This window comes from Bison bison, unplaced genomic scaffold (genome assembly GCF_000754665.1).
Source record: "Bison bison bison isolate TAMUID 2011002044 unplaced genomic scaffold, Bison_UMD1.0 scf7180017864158, whole genome shotgun sequence".
Classification (NCBI taxonomy): Eukaryota; Metazoa; Chordata; class Mammalia; order Artiodactyla; family Bovidae; genus Bison; species Bison bison.
The window spans coordinates 4,641,022-4,661,186 of NW_011494730.1; the positions used below are offsets into that span (position 1 = coordinate 4,641,022).

Sequence of the window (20,165 nt, forward strand, 5' to 3'; positions counted from 1 at the left end):
GTTTCAAGGCAATGGCACCCCACTCCAGCACTCTTGCCTGGAAAATCCCATGGACGGAGGAGCCTGGTAGGCTGCAGTCCATGGGGTCGCAAAGAGTCGGACCCGACCGAGCGACTTCCCTTTCACTTTTCACTTTCACGCATTGGAGAAGGAAATGGCAACCCACTCCAGTGTTCTTGCCTGGAGAATCCCAGGGACAGAGGATCCTGGCGGACTGCCGTCTGTGGGGTCGCACAGAGTCAGACACGACTGAAGTGACTTAGCAGCAGCAGCAGTTCAAGTTTATAGTTATGTTCTGGGAATCAGAGTTATAGACTACTTGGTTAAAGATGTTTCGATTAAGTTTGCTCGAAATGAACAGTTAGTGTCTCATGTCTTTCAGATGAGATCAGATCAGTTGCTCAGTCGTGTCCGACTCCCTGCGACCCCATGAACCGAAACACGCCAGGCCTCCCCGTCCATCACCAACTCCCGGAGTTCACTCAGACTCATGTCCATCGAGTCAGTGATGCCATCCAGCCATCTCATCCTCTGTCGTCCCCTTCTCCTCCCTCCCCCAATCCCTCCCAGCATCAGGGTGTTTTCCAATGAGTCAACTCTTCGCATGAGGTGGCCAAAGTACTGGAGTTTCAGCTTTAGCATCATTCCTTCCAAAGAAATCCCAGGGCTGATCTCCTTCAGAATGGACTGGTTGGATCTCCTTGCAGTCCAGGGGCCTCTCAAGAGTCTTCTCCAACACCATAGTTCAAAAGCATCAATTCTTCGGCACTCAGCTTTCTTCACAGCTCAACTCTCACATCCATACATGACCACTGGAAAAACCAAAGCCTTGACTAGACGGACCTATCACCAAACGGGGAGATGTGGCTCTGACTACCTTAGCAGATAGTTCTCACAGGTATCTCTCTGATGGTCCTGTGGTTATGACCCTGTTCTCTCAATGCAGGGAGCACTGGTTCCATCTCTGGTCAGGAAATCAAGGTCTTGGATCAAGAAAGAAAGTCATTTTCTTAAAGTAGGCTTGACATCAGGCTTCCGCTTGGCTGGAGGTGAGGGGTGTTGTCCTGTTGTTCAGTCGCTCAGTCGTGTCCAACTCGTTGCAACTCCGTGGACTGCAGCCAGGCTTTCCTGTCCTTCACCATCCCCCAGAGTTTGCTCAAACTCATGTCCATTGCCATCCAACCATCTCATCCTTTATCCTCTCCTTCTTCTGCCTGCTGTCTTTCCCAGCATCAGGGTCTTTCCCAATAAGTTTGCATCAGGTGGCCAAAGTATTGGAGCTTCTGTCAGCATCAGTCCTTCCAATGAATATTAAGGACTGATCTCCTTTAGGATGGACTGCTTGGATCTTCTTGCATTCCAAGGGACTCTCAAGAGTCTTATCCAACACCACAGTTCAAAAGCATCAATTCTTTGGTGCTCAGTTTTCTTTATAGTCCAGCTTTCGCATCCATACATGACTACTGGAAAAATCATAGCTTTGACTAGATGGACTTCTGTTGGCAAAGTAATGTCTCTGCTTTTTAATATGCTGTCTCTGATCATAACTTTTCTTCCAAGGAGCAAGCATCTTTTCATTTCATGGTTGTAGTCACCATCTGCAGAGATTTTGGAGCCCAAGAAAATAAAGTCTCTCACTGTTTCCATTGTTTCCCCATCTATTTGCCTTGAGGTGATGGGATCTCTGCCTTGATCTTTGTTTTTTGACTGTTGAGTTTTAAGTTACCTTTTTCACTCTCCTCTTTCACTCACCTTCATCAAGAGGCTCTTTGGTCCTCTTCGCTTCCTGAGATGAGGGTGGTGTCATCTGCATTTCTGAGGTTATTGATATATCTAAGTTGGGGGTAGAGTAGAGTAATCAGAGTAAGTTTAGTCTGATCCTTGTCTGAGAAACAAACACTCTTACCATTTGTCTAGAACAGCATTTCTCCAACTTTTTTTCCTCAGGACCCTTTTGCTTTTGTTTATGTGAGTTATATCTATCAGTACTTGCTCCAGCAAAAATTAAAACAAGGTCAATTTAATAACGATAAACCCATTACATGCTAATATAAATCATATATTTATGGAAAATAACTTTTTCAAAACATTAACAAACAGTGCCATTATTTTCTATTTTTTTTTAACATCTCTCTGGATTAACAGAAGAGCTCGACTTTTATATCTGCTTCTGCATTCAATGTATTGCTATATCACGTGTCATGTAGCCACTGGGAAACTCCAGTGTATTCAAAAGTCAAATATCATTATCTTAGAAACAATTTTAACTTTGAAAAATTCTCTGAAGATTTTTTGGGGATCCCCAGGGTGCTCTGGCTCATAGTCTGTTAACTCCTGACCCAGTATATCAAAATGATGAAAACTGCTGGCATGTTTAAGTGCTGCATGTAAACTTGGGATTTCGTGATTATTTCTGCTAAAACTGCTGTATCACCATGCTTTTCTTTTTGACATTTGACTTTTCCACTCCCTCCTTTTTCTTTCTATGACACTATATTAATTTCCTTGATAAATGGTGAGGCAACACCAATAAAGTTCACTTAGTTCTAAGAGGAAATGATTAACCAATGAACTCAATATTTCATCATAAAAGGTAATAGATCCAAAAGGGTTCACCTTTTCACCAGAACAAACTGCTGATTCCATATCACCTTGAGAAACTCAAGCCAACCTGGCACTTGGGAAGCATGCAATAAACAATAGTAGAAAGTAGAGATTGGTAATAGAGTCCACTGTGAACAAAGCAATATGGAAAAGTACAAGGTGTGTTTGGGGTAGGTTAAGTGATTCAGAATGGCAGGAAGGAAAGGGGCAGAGAGAGCAGTTAAGCAGAAAGGCTAGAGAAGTGGAATGAAATGGAGTCCATTCCAGGGAGTTTTGAAGGCAAAGCTGTGGAGTCTGCATTTATTCTGGACCCTAGCAATGTGCTGACCAAGGTTTTAGGGATGGTGGCGGCTGCGACTGTGCAATGGATGGCCGATGCAGGGAATCCAAAGAGAGAGGTAGGGACTAAGAGCCTTGGAGGTTGAAGCCTAGAAACAAAACCATGGCAGCTGGGTCTGAGAACCAGTGGTAGAATGATCCAGATTTGGCACTTGCTGGGTTGAATAGAGGGCCTAGAGCAAAGGGAGAAGGGGCATCACATCCAAACAGAAACATTTACTGAGTCTTACTGTCTGCAAAGCCGTGGATAGGTAGAGATAGAGGCAGAGAGGGAGTCTAGTAGGGAACTCAGGCAAATTGCTGAAGGATACAAGGCAGAATGGGGGCTTCCCTGGAGGCTCGATGGTTAAAAAAAAAAAAAAGTCCACCTGTCAATGCAGGAGACGTGGGTTCGATCCTTGGGTTGGGAAGCTCTCCCAGAGAAAGAAATGTCAACCCACTCTGGTTTTCTTGCCTGGGAAATCTCATGGACAGAGGAGCCTGGCAGGCTACAGTCCACGGGGTCGCAAAAGAATTGGACACGACTGACTGAGTAAATGGCGACAGTGACAAGGCAGAATAAAGCAAAATGCTATGGAAAGTCAAGGAAGGTGACTTTGTTTCTCCTGGAGGGCCCCACAGATTATCCAGAGGGAGTGGACTTGATTATGTAGCCCTTTTCAGTTTAGTAACAAGCAGCTCCAGTTTGATTCCATCAAAAGAGCTAAGAGTAGTTGGGAGGGTGAGTTTTTTCACTTCAGCATGGCTTCAGCTTTAAAAGAAATCACCTTCCAGGGAGTCTAGGAACGCTCTTGCAGACACCCCACTCTTTAGTAGACACCAGAGCAAGACTACATCACTGCCCTGCTCGGTTTCCTTGGCTACCCACGCTCCCCGACCCCAGCACATCTCAGCCTGCCCTGTAATTGCCTTGTTGTTTGTCTGCCAGAGCCCTCTTGACAGGCACAGACCGTGTCTAACTTGGATTTCGGGCCCTGGCTCTTCGCATCATGCTGGGAGGGCCAACACTTGCCATAAATCTTTGATGAGTGGGGGAATTCACAGTGGATTCTGAGGGTCAGGTCTCCACAGGCTGCAGGGAAGGAGTTTTATTGGATTGCTTAGTCATGGTTCTTGGTCATAATTTTTGAGAGTGGGTGTGGACTGCCTGCTATTCATTTTGGTAAAGAACAATTTCTGGTCTTGGACAGAGTCACACTCTTAAACCATTCAAGTGCACAGCGGCCTCAAAAAGTTCTGAGGCTCTGCCTGATGCAGTAAAGTCATAAAATCATTAACGTGGTGACTATGTGTTTTTACAGCCCCTTTGCTCTATGTAATCTACAGATGAACGCTTGTGACATTGAGACTTTAGAAGAACGACTGCCCTTATTGTTTAAATTGGACTATGAATTTCAGAATGACAGATAAGCACACACCTATGAGCCAAACCCTTGCCACCTTTTTTCTTCTCACCTAGAATCTTGATCTTGGTGAACTCCTGGGCAGGGGAGGGTGGGGAGGGAGCTTAAGAGTGCAGAAGCGTGAGCATGCATATGCCTGAATCACTTCCTTCTACACCTGAAACTAACACAGTATGGTATAGTTCAATTGAAAAGATAAAAAAAGAATTCGCGTGCTTAGGGGCTTCCAGACAAACTGTTGCCTGTGGCGAGACCTAGAAAGTCCTGCCCTCTTTATCTCTAAAAGTAAACGCCCAGCAGTCTGTAGCTGACTGACAGCTATGGTCACGTGACACAAGCAAACACTAACTTGGTGTTTAGTTTGGTTCCTGAGTTATGTAAGTGAGAGGGGGCAGACCTCCGGCAGGTGGCTGTCTCGGTAGCAACAGCAGAGCAAGCATGACAGCAGGGTCCCAGGGGGATCGCCCAGTCATCCTGCTCCTGCTGCTGTGCGCACTCGGCCCCTCCGTGTCCCAGGGTGGGAAGCTGCTGGTGGTCCCGGTAGATGGCAGCCACTGGCTGAGTTTGGTCAGACCCCTCCAGCCACTGCAGCAGAAGGGACATGACATAGTGGTCCTGGCACCTGATGCCTCCATATACATTAAAGAGGAAGCATTTTACACCTTGAAGAGGTACCCTGTGCCATTCCGAAGGGAGGACTTGGAAGAGACTTTTATCAGCCTCGGGCGTACTGTTTTTGAGGATGATCCTTTCCTGAAGCGCGTGATCAAAACCTACCAGAAAATCAAAAAGGACTCGGCTCTGCTCTTATCCGCCTGCTCCCACTTACTGCACAACAAGGAGCTGATGGCCTCCCTGACGGCAAGTAGCTTCGATGCCGTGTTGACAGACCCTTTCCTTCCCTGCGGCCCCATCGTGGCCCAGTACCTGTCTGTGCCTGCCGTGTTCTTCTTGAATGGACTGCCATGCAGCCTGGACTTTCAGGGTACCCAGAGCCCCAGTCCACCATCCTACGTGCCCAGGTATCTGTCCTTTAACTCAGATCACATGACCTTCCTGCAGCGGGTGAAGAACATGTTCATCACCTTGTCAGAGAGTTTGCTGTGCGATATGGTTTATTCCCCATACGGGCTGCTTGCCTCGGAAATCCTTCAGAAAGACATGACTGTTCGGGATCTCATGAGTTTTGGGTCTGTCTGGATTCTCAGAAGTGACTTTGTGTTTAATTTCCCAAGACCCATCATGCCCAACATAGTTTTTGTTGGTGGGATCAACTGCGCTAGCAAAAAGCCACTCTCTCAGGTGTGTATTTGAGTGGGAACTTTATATACCTGTATTCTAGCAAGAACTTTGAGTGGATGAACTTGTCATGGATCTGCTGAGACAGCCTCAAATGCCTTCTCTTGTTCATTTCTATTTCACCAGTCTCTTAGGAGTGAGTTGTAATTTATAACTCTTTGGCATCTTCTTCTAGGTTTTTTTGTTTTTTGTTTTTTTTAATCGGAGATTTTAGGAAAGTGTACTTTGGCCATTTTATTCTGTGCACTCCAGTGGATAGTAATTGATTAGATGTGACATGGGTTAAATGCCATAAACACAGGGCCCTGGGTCCAGGGTTCCTTGCAGAGAACAAAATTGTGCAGCGTGCACTTTGCCCATGGTCAGGTCAGGCTCACAAAAGTCAAGATTGCTGAAATAATTCTTTGGCATCCATAGATAGATCCTGCGTGGCAGGGAAAATTGCCTTTATGTTCCTGGTTAAAAGTCCAGTTTCTAGATAATAAGAAGCTGAATACGGCAGTTCCATTTCCTATAATAAAGCAAATCACTAGACAGCCAGGTTCTGATGCTGGATTCAAAGCTCATGCATCTCACTCTCTTAAATGCTTATATATTAATGTTTTCACCCTCTGCAACTGGAAGTTTGCAGAAAAAAAACAAAAGTAGCATTCACATTCTCTTCCAAATCTCGACAGAGAGGATAGAGAATAGCAGGAGAGTTTCCTTCTAATGGGGATTTGGGAAAGATTCTTCAAGTAGGTGACAGTTCAGTGGGCATTCCTTCATTTATTCAAGTATTGGTTTGGGATTTGCTGGTAGCCCAAGTACTTTCCAGATGCTGAGTCTGGCTCCTACGAGGGGCTACTATCACCCTCATAGAGTGATGAATCTTATTTCCAGTGAGCTTCTGACATTCGTATTTTATAATATTTAAAAAATAATAATTTTTGACTTTGGGTCTTTGTTGCTGCCCAGGCTTTTCTCTGGTTGCAGCGAGAGAGGCTTACTCTTCATTGCGGTGCACAGGCTTCTCATGACGGTGGCTTCTCTTGTTGAGAAGCATGGGCTCTAGGGAGGCCTGGCTTCAGTAGTTGTAACTCCTGGGCTCTAGAGCACAGGCTCAGTACTTGTGGCACACGGGCTTAGTTGCTCCTCGGCCAGATCAGGGATTGAACCCGAGTCTCCTGCACCAGCAGGCAGGTTCTTTATCGCTGAGCCAGCAGAGCAGCCCTCATGTTTTAAATGATTATATAATTGTCATAGCCAGCTGAAACTTCTGGCAGCAGGAGCAATACCAGGTGAGGAATCGGGTGCTACCTGGATACCTCCATCCCACTGCTGCAAAACAGGGGCTCCTGAATGGGGCTCTGATTCCACCCCTGTAATGTGAGGAGAGATCTCGTAAGCCCTCGAAGACCCCTGGCAATAAGATTCTGAGACCCCCACGGTCTGCTGGACACATTTGTGTCTAGTGGGGTGGTCTGGTGAAGAAAGAAGGTGTGCTGTGGATTTTCTGAAAGCAAGATGAGAAAATCCAGGAGTGTAGAAATCCGTTAATGGTTCTTTTTCAGACAGAGAAAAAGAAAGGGGTGAAATGTCATGAAACCAACAGTCATATCTCAGATCAAAGGAAAGAAAGTTAGCCAGCAGGTCCGAGCAAGATATTTTTGCATGTTTGCTGTTGCATTTGGAAAACAGCTCTTATTTATTTAAGTGATTTTCTTCTTTATTTAGGATGTTTCATGGGAGAGACTGCAGAACTTTATCAAAGGTCTTTCTTGACATCACATCTTTATATCATTTATTGACATATTTTCCCCTTAAGTGGTAAATTGTATTGGATGTGTGTTGGTTGCTGCCTTGTTTTTTGCAAGTGAGCTTCGATGTGAGAATATTTCTGTAAATTGTGCCTGATAGCAGTTCCCATTGTCTTACTGAAATGCTTTTAATTTGAAATTCCATTTTTAGATGCTAATATCACCATTCCTGCACTGCTTTTGTTTACATTTCTCTAGTGCCTCCTTAATACTCCAGGTCTTCAACCTTCTTCCTTCTCTTTAAACAACATGAAGCACGGACTTCCCTGGCAGTCCAGTGGTTAAGATTCTGTGCTACCAATGAAGGGGGCGTGGGTTTGATTCTTGGTCAGGGAACTAAGACCCCACATACTGTGCTGCAAAAGATAAACACAACAAAATAAACCCGAAAGCTCTACAGAGCCAATATTGTTAACCTAGTCAGGCAGATTCCTTTAACAGTTGAATTTCACCTGTTTGCACTTAACAATCAACAGATATGATTATAACTCTTGCAGTTTATTTTTACTTTGCTTTGTCATTTCCCTTTTTCTTGATTTATGCTGGTCTGTCACATTGCTGTTATCTTTTTTCCCCTTGGTTAGTTAGAGAGTGCTGCTCTGCACTTCCTTCCCTGTATTGGGGATCATACTATTCCCAATGCTCTTGGTAAAAGTCCTGAACTTTTCAAGTATAAAGATGAAATCTTTGTTAATGAGAGTCCCTAGAGAAAGCACAGCTTGGTGTTGGGCATACCTTTGGGATGCCATCAAAGAATAAAGATGGTAGAGCAATGCTGAGAGAAAAGGCATGACACTCAAGAATTCCAGGATGTCAGTCCCCTCTCACCTGAGAACATCTCAGAATACACAGAGGTCCAGAGATGGTGTCCACACATCCACAATGGTTGTAAGGAAAACAGTCAAACAGAGGATCGGTAAGAACAGACTTGAAGATGATGAAGAGAAGAGAGTGGTGACAAGGAAGCTCAAAGTGTTCCTAAGTGGCTCTGAATGTACAATGAGACAGCAACACATTTCCAACATACTGTTTCATGAGTCTCCTTGCAAAATGAAAGGCATTTGGGAAGGAAAAATCTAATAAAAGCCTAGAACTCAAAATACTAAACTCACAGCCAAAGTCAGGACTTCTAGTAAAAGCCTCCTGGGTTTCGAAGTCAGTACACTTGACAAACAGGAGATTAACAAGGCCCAGGATGCCTGATAACACTACAACTGCTTTTGAACCTAGAAAGGTCAACAATACTACACTAAATGCCATGGTTCTCAGTCACCTGAGACACGGCAGTGATGGAGGCAGGGGTCCGTGTCCCATCGCAATGGCACTTGGTACCCAGCTTCTTTACCTCTGGACACCAGCTCTCAGGGTGTCCAGGCAAGAGTACTGGAGTTGGGTGCTATCACCTTCTCCGTGGCATTCTTTGGAGACATATAAAACCATCTGGAGACTCTCAGGGAGTGAATTAGATCATTAATAACCAATAGTTCAGAGAAAATTGCCCTACTTGTGCCTTGCTCTGTTTCCTTCAAGTAGATTACCACTGCGTGTGTGTGCGTGCACGGGTAGTGTGTGTGTGTCTTGAAGCCTGGAGCGCTCTGGAGTTGGCTCTGAAGTTTGGGAACAGATCACGCCATGCTAAGATTATTGCCCAAGGCTGAATCTAGGGGTTTCCTTCCTTTCTTCCTGAGATACACCCACCATTCATCTCCAGGTTCTAGTTTCAATGCTGTGACTAATGCTGCTGTTCTTCTGATTGCATTATTCCTGTTGCATCTTGCTGAAAAGTTTGGCATCATTTCAGGAGGACTCCAAAGAGTTCTGGTACCATAGTTCTTTATGTATCAGTATAGAGAAGAATCCAGTGAGAGGCAGAGTGATAGATAAGAAGTGATTTATTAGGGTAGGATGCTTGTGGGGCTTACATGGGGCTTCCTGGGTGGCTCAGTGGTAAAGAAAAATATACCTGCAATGCAGAAGACGGAGGAGACACTGCAGGTTTGATCCCTGGGTTAGGAAGATCCCTTGGAGGAGGGTATGGCAACCCACTCCAGTATTCTTGCCTGGAGAATCCCATGGATAGAGGAGTCTGCAGGCTACAGTCCATAGTGTCTCACAGAACTGGACATGACTGAAGTGACTAAGCACACACACTTGAGGCTTACAAGAGGGCGGGTGAGAAATGCCACACCTGAGAACTTAATGTGCTACAGCTTTATGATCAAAGGAAAAGCAGGGAGGGGGAGAAGACCTTTGTCTTTCTTGAGTAGACGTCATGCTTCCATCATCGGCTCCTCCTCCAGGAGCGTTTTCTTGTCCCTATATGGTCAAGCTAGGGTCACGGTTATGTGTGCAGACAGCAAGTCCTAGGAATCATTAACTTACTGAACTCACTGGGCAGGATGTTGGTCTCACGCTACCATTGTTTTAGTGTTTTGGGACACACACCATGCTTTTGCTGCCTGGTTTTGTTGTTACGCAAGCCTGCTTGGTTTTATGGTTAAGGAAACCTGCTTTCTCAAGTAATCATGAACTTACAGGGGTCTCCTATGTTTTTCTACTTATAATCTGCTAGTGGGATTAACTATGTAATCATCTATTATGTCCCTTCATTCTATCCCTATCATTTTCAGAGCTTTCATTTGACATTGATCTCTAAGTCTATCCATTATTCCTTAAGGGATAGCCCTTTGCCAGGTCGTAAACTAACCTGTACTTACTAGCTGGGATCCCTGCCATGTCTGATTCTCACCCTACACACACAGACATTTTCTAATATCCAACTTTCTGCTTCATTCAAGGAACCACAGATTACTCGGGTTCTAGTAGTTGTAAGAGTCATTGTTAACTGGCAAATCAATCATAGTTGATAGCTCAAATACACCAAAACTCACTTGATGGGTTCAGTCCTTGGTCAGGGAACCCACAAGCTACATGGCATGCCCCCCCCCCAATTACTCCTTGACTTAAAAAGTCATCATAATGACAATAGGATGCTGTTAGTAAAGGGAAGGACTTTGAATGCACTCAGGCCCTAGTTTTCGGATGATCCTGTCTCACATGCAGAGGAGAACAAGCTGGTGTAATCCACACAGGGGTCGGCATGCCACCCTGTCTCTGTTCTCCATTCCTTATTCCTTGGGTCATCTGGCCCTGAAGTTTCTTCTGAAAGTCTCGTTGCCTTGTCTTGAACTGTGTCCTTAAGTAGCCAAGGCTGTCTGCCTGCTGGTGATCTTTGCTGGATGCTTCCTGAGACAATGGAGCAGCCTTGCACGTGCAGCCTTCCTTGGATGACCGTGAGGGCCATAGTGAACTAAGAATAGGAAGCGGGCTCTAGGTGAGGGTCATATGCTGCGTGGGTGAAAACTGTGCCTGTTTCTCCTTCCGACCAAGAGGCTTTGGTGGTCAAGGTTTACTCACATGCCCTTCACCTTCTCTGAACCCCACAGAAGGGGCTCAGGTCGCTGGGACACACTTGGCAAGGGTTTCTGTCCCTTATTTTGTGTTTTTCATACCTAGGGAGGAACAGTTTACATTTTACAGTACGTACGGAATCAGCAGAGAAAGATTCAAATACGTTTCTGTATATTCTTTATGCTAAAGCAGGCACGTTGACTTAAACACCTTAGAAACTCTTATCCAGGAAAAGGTTGGGAAAATGCACGGTTGACTGGTTACATTTCAGCATGGAGTTGACACGCATATGAGCTTTACTCGTTCAAGTGTATTGACTGCCACAGGCTGCAGGGAAGCCAGAAGGATTTTTGTTGTGGAAGGATTTTTTGCTATTTGAGGTTTTTCCTTAATCATGAGTCTAATTCTTAATGCCCTCTGTAGCTTTGTGCTTTGACTCCATTCATTCTTTCAGCATAAAAAGAATATTCTAGAAGTCTTGAAAAGTAATACGGGTCTTTACATAGATTTTCTTAGAGAGGAAGTGCCGGAGAGAGTTTGCTGAAATTCTATTTGGACAGTGTTTCTCTCCTCCCATGTTTCCTTTCACGGAATCTGCTGAAACCTCACTCCTCTCTCCAGGAGGCTCCTTCCCCTTTCCTCCCTTCTTACTACTGCCTTCAGCTCGTTCGTTCAGCCCTCCTCCCCAAAGCCTGCTTTCTTCCAAACTTTCCCAGCTGCATGAAGCCCTGGGGAAAAGGATCTGGCTTTACCTCTGATCACTTTTCTCTCAGAAACTTGACACATGACTTGGAATCTACATTTCAGAGGAGAACCTGGGTGATAACTCTGTAAGCAGGAAACATTCCTCCTTGGGGATGGAAAGGACTTGGGGAGGGAGGGTGTTACAACACACATTAATACTTTGTGTCTCTATCACACACACACACACACACACACACACACACACAAATACACACTCCTGTAATCATTTTCTTATGAGGAAGATACCTTATTCAGAGCTGAATGCATATAGTCATCAAAAAATATGAGAAAAAATTAACTGGAAATTTCTCTTCTGCTTCTAGGAATTTGAAGCCTATGTAAATGCTTCTGGAGAACACGGAATTGTGGTTTTCTCTTTGGGCTCAATGGTCTCGGAGATTCCGGAGCAGAAAGCTATGGAAATTGCTGATGCTTTGGGCAAAATACCTCAAACAGTAAGAAGATTCTATATGATTTTTTTAATATCTATCTTCACAAGAGTTCTAACCCCAGACTTGCAATAACTAAATTAATTTATGAGTTGGGCTTTAAATTTGGATTTCCCTTTCACTTCCCAATTATTACTAGTAATCCAAAGGTTTTTTTTTTTTTGCTATTTCATTCTCAACTACACTGTTAAACCATGATCCACTGCACGAGGAGGACTCTTTCTCACTTAACTGACTCAAAAGTGTATTAAAGAGAATTTGTTTTTTTAAAATAAAATGAGCAGGATAGTGTTTCTTCATATTGCATAAGAATATTTCTCCAGAAAGCAGTTGGTTAGGACACTGGATTCATTTCTTATATTTCTGCTTTTATAGTTCCATGCCCACTCATTTTATTAAGTAATTTCCCTTGAAGTTCAGAAAAGTGCAAAAATCATAGATATACAACTTGCTGAATTTTCACAGATTCACGAAGTGAACACACCCATGGAATCAAGCCTCTGGAACGAGACACAGAATGTTACCTGTCCCCAAAAGCCTTCTTAATCATCATACCTCCTACCTTTTCCAAGGTTATATTCATTCAGAGACTCCAGTTTCTAGCTACTATAGCTAATGTCTTGTCTTGTTTTAAAAATTGTATATGTCGCACTCGGGGCCTTTTTCCGTCCATACCCACGTGGGAAAATTCACGGCCCGGTTTTCTAGAAAAATGCCCAAGTTCAAGGCGGCCCGCGGGGCCGGGGGTCAGGAAAAGCATGCGCCGCTGGCCGAGCAGATCCTGGCTGGGGACGCGGTGCGGGCAGGAACCCGAGAAAAAGGGCAGGGTCGCGGAACCGGAGACGAGGAGGAAGAGTACGTGGGGCCCCGGCTGACCCGACGGATTTTGCAGCAAGCGCGGCAGCAGCAAGAGGAGCTCAAGGCAGAGCATGGGAGCGGGGACAGACCCGCGGTGCCTTGGGAGCGCGCTACGCGGCTTGGTCCAGGAGTGCCGCAGGATGGATCAGATGACGAGGAGTGGCCCACCCTGGAGAAGGCTGCCACAACGGCAGGGCCGGGCTAGCAGGCGGAGGTGGTCGTGGACCCCGAGGATGAGCGTGCCCTTGAGATGTTCATGAACCAGAACCCTCCTGCCAGGCGCACCCTGGCTGACATCATCATGGAGCAGTTAACTGAGAAGCAGACGGAAGTCGAAACGGTCATGTCCGAGGTCTCAGGCTTCCCTGTGCCCCAGCTGGACCCCCGCGTCCTAGAGGTCTACAGAGGGGTTCAGGAGGTGTTGTCTGAGTACCGCAGTGGGAAACTGCCCAAGGCATTTAAGATCATCCCTGCCCTCTCCAACTGGGAGCAGATCCTCTACGTCACAGAGCCTGAGGCCTGGACCGCTGCTGCCATGTACCAAGCCACAAGGATTTTTGCCTCTAACCTAAAGGAACGGATGGCCCAGCGCTTCTATAACCTGGTTCTGCTCCCCCGGGTATGAGATGACATTGCTGAGTACAAACGACTCAACTTCCACCTCTACATGGCCCTGAAGAAGGCCCTGTTCAAGCCTGGAGCCTGGTTTAAAGGCATCCTGATCCCGCTGTGCGAGTCGGGCACCTGTACCCTCCTGGAAGCCATCATCGTGGGCAGCATCATCACCAAGTGCTCCATCCCCGTGCTGCACTCCAGTGCGGCCATGCTGAAAATTGCAGAGATGGAGTACAGCGGGGCCAACAGCATCTTCCTGTGGCTGCTGCTGGACAAGAAGTACGCACTGCCCTACCGAGTGCTGGACGCCCTGGTCTTCCACTTCCTGGGCTTCCGGACAGAGAAGCGTGAGCTGCCCGTGCTCTGGCACCAGTGCCTGTTGACTTTGGTCCAGCGCTACAAGGCCGACCTAGCCACGGAGCAGAAGGAGGCCCTCCTGGAACTGCTCCGGCTGCAGCCCCACCCCCAGCTGTCCCCGGAGATCAGGCGTGAGTTGCAGAGTGCCGTCCCCCGAGATGTAGAAGATATTCCCGTCACCATGGAGTGAGGATGCAGCGCTCGCCTGGGTCTGCGGAGCGTGGAAGGACTCCAGGATCCCTGCTGGTGACTGGAGGTGATTCCGAGCCTTGACGGCTGAAGACCCGGATCAGGGCCAAGACAGGTCTCAGGCCTCTGACTCCCCAGTTCTCAACAGGGGGCCATAGTAGGGCTGGTTCCCTCTTGCGTTCTAGGCCTGCATACCTGCTCAGTTCTGGGACCTGACTTGAGGTCCCACAGCCCAGCACTCCCAGGTCCCAGCTAGGGATGGAATGGGTACTTCCTTTCAGGCTGTTGTGTCAGGTCACTAGGAGGTGGATAAAGACAAAAAGCAGGTATTTATTGAAAAAAATAAAAATAAAAATGGTATGTGTACGTTCTTAAACTCGGGGGGTTTTTTTGTTTTTTTTTTTTTTCCTTCTGCAAGGTCCTGTGGCGATACACTGGGACCCCACCACCAAACCTTGCGAAGAACACAAAGCTCGTCAAGTGGCTGCCCCAGAACGATCTGCTCGGTACGTGGGGAGGACTTAGCACGTAGGGTCTAACCAAGGTTAAGTTAAGAAAGTGGCTCAGGCAGGGCTATTCTAAAGCGTTATTTAGCTGGAAAGGATTATTGTCAACATATCCCACATTGCCTTTTACCTGGTAGGATATCTCAACCCACGTGCGCTTCTGCACATTTCTGCAGGGGCCATGTGTGGATGGCACTGGGCCCTGAGCACGCTTGGAGGACCCAGACGATGTCAGATGGTGAAACTCGGTGGCTTGACTGGTGGCATCACCCCCTGCTTTTCTCCTCAGGTCACCCAAAGACTCGGGCCTTTATCACACATTCCGGCTCCCATGGCATTTATGAAGGAATATGCAATGGCGTTCCCATGGTGATGATGCCCTTGTTTGGTGATCAGATGGACAATGCAAAGCGCATGGAGACCCGGGGAGCTGGAGTGACTTTGAATGTCCTGGAAATGAGTTCAGAAGATTTAGAAAAAGCCTTGAAAGCTGTCATCAATGAAAAGACGTAAGAGAAAAACTACCCAGGAATACTTGCTACTTGTATTTTGGCCATCGCCTCACAATAACCGCTCAGATGCAAAAACAAATACCCCAAGATCTAGTTTATAAGTAAGATGACTTGGGGTTATTACCACTCATTTTACACAAACGTGCTTTAATTTCTATAGAATTTATCATAAAAATGATTTTAAATATTATTTCCCCTGGTGTACTTAAAATTTCCACTTATTTAAAAAATGTCAATATAATAAATGTCTGATCTCTAAGTTCCTGCAAAGAAAGAAACATTCCATTAGAAGAAGCATAGTGTCCAAGATAAAAACAAATCAGTTACTTAAGGTATGGTTTTTCTCAGCACTGAAACCTGTGAGAAATTTTGTCCATGGGGGTTTAAAAATCTGTGTGTGTGTGTGATGTGCTATGACAAAGGCTCATGATAATAGCAAAGTCAAGGTTGTTCAAATGTGGCTCTGAAAGCAAATCAATAGGCAAAAGCCATTAGATCAAATTATCTCTGCGTGAACTTTATTGTATTGCTGTCAATTGCTACAAGTAATAGGCTGATCAGAATCTTCTAGGAAGAAATTATGGACAGGCGTGGACTTCATCCAACAGTCAGCTATGTATGTGCACATGTGTGCATGTGTGTGTATGTGTGTGTATCTACGAGAGTATCAGGAACCTTTACCCATAGTTTCTTCATTTTGAAGGAGACATCAGTCAGGAAGACAGATGTAAAAAGACTGGAATGTGTTCACATAGGAAGAGACACTACACAGGGGAACAACCAAGCCTAGACAAGGGAAAATGGGCAAGAAATGATGGTGCTCACATGTATGTGATGCTTCTGATTGAAAAAGAATTATCTACATAACCCCAGGGTAAAGTGCCCACAGTGTTTGGACAGAGCAGTTGATGTGATTCTTATCCATCATTTCAATTGGCTTCTGGCAGCCCAACTTGTCAGCATTAGGTCATGCTGCTCATGCATCACTACAATTAAAGCCTGACTTCTTTCCATATGCTGGTAACTTATTCTTGAGGTTCGTATTAGTAACGTAACTTTGACCTTTCGTTCAGTGGTATGGACAACTACTTGTAATCCAAAAGTGACTTGGTAGAAGTTCTCTAGTACATTACTATCTAAAAAAAACCCACACTAATCAGTCATTTCAAGTTACTAATTTTATTCCTTTCTGACCCATCGCATGTGAATCTCCGTGTTCCCAAAACTCTAAACTGGGACGACACCCAGTTTAGAGAAGTGGAAAGATAAAGAGATAAAGAGAAGATAAAGAGAAGTGAAAAAGTTTCCAACATCGGGTTATAAAACCAGGCCATAACAGGTGCTTAATAAATTAATGAGTGAAAGTCCAAGAAAATCTATTTTGTATGAGACAATTTATATAAAAAGAAGGTGTTTAACAGAATTTATGGCCAAATATTAGTAGTACATTATAATAATGTACCCATATGAGATGATGGTCATGTTTAAGGTCAGATATGACCATAATCACTCCTGAATAAGTGTCTTGCTTTTCCGTCTCTCCCCTTCTCTTCCCCTTGCCACCTCCTCCTTCCCCTTCTCTTCCTTCTCTTCCTTCTTCTAGTGCACCCATACTAAGGGAGGAAGTATCCAACCCATTTTGGATTTGGATATTGACTCAGCTGTTCACACAGTCCAAAATAAACAGGAACCCATTTTTTCCTTAACAGGCTGCATAGACACTCCCTCATGCAGAATTTAGCACTTGGATGGTCTGATGCCTCAGTAGTTGAAAGTATATCACTGTCCTGGATACGGCACTTTAAACTGTCTTTTACGGTGGCTAGAAGTGATTATTTGCAATCTCATTGAATGGGAAATCATTAATAATTTCTGAGATGACCTGTTCCTTTATTTCTTTATCTTGTTACCACAAAGTATGACTAATTTCCTATAAGGATATCACTAAAAAGAGAAGAAGAAGAGTAGGAAGCAAGTTTCAAATAACTTAAAATTTTGGCTTCCAGTTTTAAGAGAAAAAATATTTAGTGTGTGTGTGTGTTTCTGATTACAATAGAAACTCTACCACGTTTGGAAAATCTGGAAGCAAGGATAGAGGGAGGATGGTTCACTACTGCTGGTGTTCCAGGCATTCACATAACTGTCTTTGTGTTCAGCTATAAGGAAAACATCATGCGCCTCTCCAGACTTCACAAGGACCGCCCCATAGAGCCTCTGGACCTGGCTGTGTTCTGGGTGGAGTTTGTGATGAGGCACAAGGGGGCATCCCACCTGCGCCCTGCAGCCCATGACCTCACCTGGTACCAGTACCACTCTCTGGATGTGATTGGCTTCCTCCTGGCGGTCACGCTGACGGTCATCTTCATCACCTTTAAGGCCTGTGCCTTCGCCTTCCGGAAATGCTTTGGGAAGAAAGAGCGAGTGAAGAAATCTCATAAATCCAAGACACACTGAGAACGGGGTTGGAAACTTTAGAGAAAGGTTAAATTCATGTTATGCTCACTCAAGAACTACTTTGCCAGAAAATGACGCCCCAGAGTGTGTTTTGAAAAGTAAAAATGACCCAATCCCTAGTCACACACACAGGTAGAGATATTTGAGTCTCTTTGCTGTTTCCTCCAGTACCTTAATCTGGACTTCACTTGTCATCTTTCAATTGACTTAAGAGAACTGGTAGGTCCTTCCTCAACCTACAATACTGTTCCTGCCCAAAAATGGGACCTGTCTGGGAAGCGTGTCTTCCTCCCCCTCCCCCAGGAATGTGTCCAGCATCGGTAGATACATTCAGTTACCAGTTATGGCTGGTTCTCAATTATGCTCATGTTTCACAGATACCACTATGCATCTAAAGAAGATGTCTCTTCCTTGTCCTTGATGTGATGTGAATGAATGGTATAGAGTTCTTCTGAGACAGTGTATGATTTCTGACTTTACTGGGGGAAGAATGATGTATAAAATTGGTGGGTGATATGCCTGAGTAGATAATCATTGCTTGTCCCAAACAGATCTGAATTTGACAGATGCCTAAATTATAGTGACTGGAAAGTATATTTTTTTCTGATGTGATAACTAAAAATACATTAATAAATTTACGTTAATTATATTGGTTAGGTGTTCTCTTTATGGGTGTTGCATTTATTTATTATTAAACTACATGTTTTAACTACAAAAGTAATACGTGATTCTGACAGAAAATTTGAAAAAGGTGTACACACACACGTGCAAGGAGATTAAAGTCACCATTACTCATGTTCCCTCATGTTTGCCAAAATAACCACACTTATTTTTTTGGCAAATATGTGGAGTTATAAAATACTGCAAATACACCATACTTAGTATATTGAAAGAACGCTACCGTATTTGGTATATTGGTAAAGTGAAGGAAGAATTTAGAAAACACATTACCCTATTGTGAATGCTTTCTCCAGGTCTTTATATAACATTTAATTTGTTTTAAGTGGCCAAGGAATATTCTATTGCATGAATATACCAAAATTTATATAACCACAACCCCCAGGTATATTCATTTTTATTTTCCTTTATAAAAAAGACATCACTAAATATTCCAGTAGCTGAGTCTTTGTACATACATATCCATGACTGTTTCCATGGGAAAGGGCCTTCCAACAGATCAATGGTTGTTTGTTTTGGCTCCATTAATGTGAGGATTCATGGGCAAGCAGTTTATTTGCAAAGGGAAGGAAAGCCTGAAGAGGAGTGGGGAATAGGGTGGGGAGTGATGACCACCAAGAAGGCAGCTCTCTGTGGGCAGCTGGAGCTCAATCCTGCTGCTTGCCGTGGGCAGCCAGTGCAGAAAACACGGTGGATTTACCCCACTGGAGGCAGAAGGCCCTTGGGGATCCCGGCACTTGTTCTTGTTGGTGATTGGCTGCTCCCAGGTGGCATTCATTTCCCTGTACTTCCGGGGGTCCACAAGGGCAGGTAAGAGGGCTTTAAAATCCAGAGAGGACCCACGGGAGAGAAATGCAGATGCCGTGTTGGAGATCAGGCCCTGTGCACTAAGATATAGGAACACAGGGATCTGGGTGGGGCACTGATGCATGGTTCCCTCCAGTAAATGGTTTGAGACAGTCCCAAAGTGTGTCCAGAGAGGTTCGGTCGGTCTTGAGAGAGCCAGGATCTCACCTTCTTCGGTCTAAAGTATAATCTTGAAAAAAAGACAGTATCAGTTTGATAGGCAAAAGTGGGATTTTGTTTTAAATTTGCTTTATTATTATTATTATGGAGACAGGCTGGGACCTGGGACCTTGCTGCAGTGTAGCAATGCTTGCACTTGGACACGCCTCTTCTCTGAGTAACCAAATACAAAGAAATTGTATGGAACTAAAAATAACGGCCTGCATGCAGCAGTTGTGGCAAATTCTGGCCCCAAAAGATGAAAAAAAAAAAAAAAACAACCCACCCTAAATGCCACTTTTGAAGAGCCTGGAGCAAAAGCAGGGAAAGTGAAGTGAAAGTGTTAGTTGCCAGTCAAGCCAGGCTCCTCTGTCTTTGGAATTCTTGGAACAAGAATACTGGAATGGGTAGCCATTCCCTTCTCCATGGGATCTTCCCGACACAGGGATCGAACCCGTCTCCTGCATTGCAGACAGATTCTTTACCATCTGAACCACCATGGAAAGAAGGGGATTGGGAGTAAAAGTAGGTACTGTGAATGCCCCCTGCACACAGCACTGCCTAAGAGGTGGGCAGGACACCCCTACCCTTGCCCCATGTAAGGGATAAGCTATGCCGGCAGCTGGGAGCCAGCAAGGGAAACAGTTGTCTGTTTTCACTCCCCCACCTTGCTGCAGCAGGGGCCCCAGTAAAGCCTTGCTTGAGTTTCTTGTCTGGCATCTAGTCAATTTCTCTTGATTGGGGAAGGCAAAATCCTAGTCAGTAACATTATTATTAAAGGCTGGTTTTTTCCCAAGCCTATGAGCCATTTTGTATTTCTTTTTTTGGAGAATGTCTTCTGTCCGTTCTCATGTGGTATTTATCATCCTTGAACAGCAAGGAGATCCAACCAGTCCATCCTAAAGGAAATCAGTCCTGAATATTCATTGGAAGGACTGATGCT

At 44.9% G+C, this 20,165-nt stretch overlaps 1 protein-coding gene and 1 pseudogene across 4 annotated transcripts in view; both read left to right on the forward strand.

The window, feature by feature from the left end:
- Window positions 1-18,188, forward strand: part of LOC104989533 (UDP-glucuronosyltransferase 1-1-like) — a 129,344-nt gene extending 111,156 nt beyond the window's left edge. For 2 of the 3 annotated variants that reach the window (XM_010841239.1, XM_010841238.1), the window contains exons 2-5: window positions 11,923-12,054; window positions 14,486-14,573; window positions 14,863-15,082; window positions 17,242-18,188. In XM_010841239.1, coding sequence (XP_010839541.1) covers window positions 11,923-12,054; window positions 14,486-14,573; window positions 14,863-15,082; window positions 17,242-17,539 — 738 coding nt within the window. In that variant the 3' untranslated portion in view covers window positions 17,540-18,188. Of the gene's footprint in view, window positions 1-4,710; window positions 5,649-11,922; window positions 12,055-14,485; window positions 14,574-14,862; window positions 15,083-17,241 lie in introns of those variants that run through there. The other variant, XM_010841237.1, reaches the window with a different exon arrangement.
- On the forward strand, window positions 12,064-14,468 carry LOC104989531 (annotated as a pseudogene). Its single transcript, XR_825381.1, has one exon. The product of XR_825381.1 is annotated as a bystin pseudogene (transcript).
- Window positions 18,189-20,165: the final 1,977 nt, after the last annotated feature.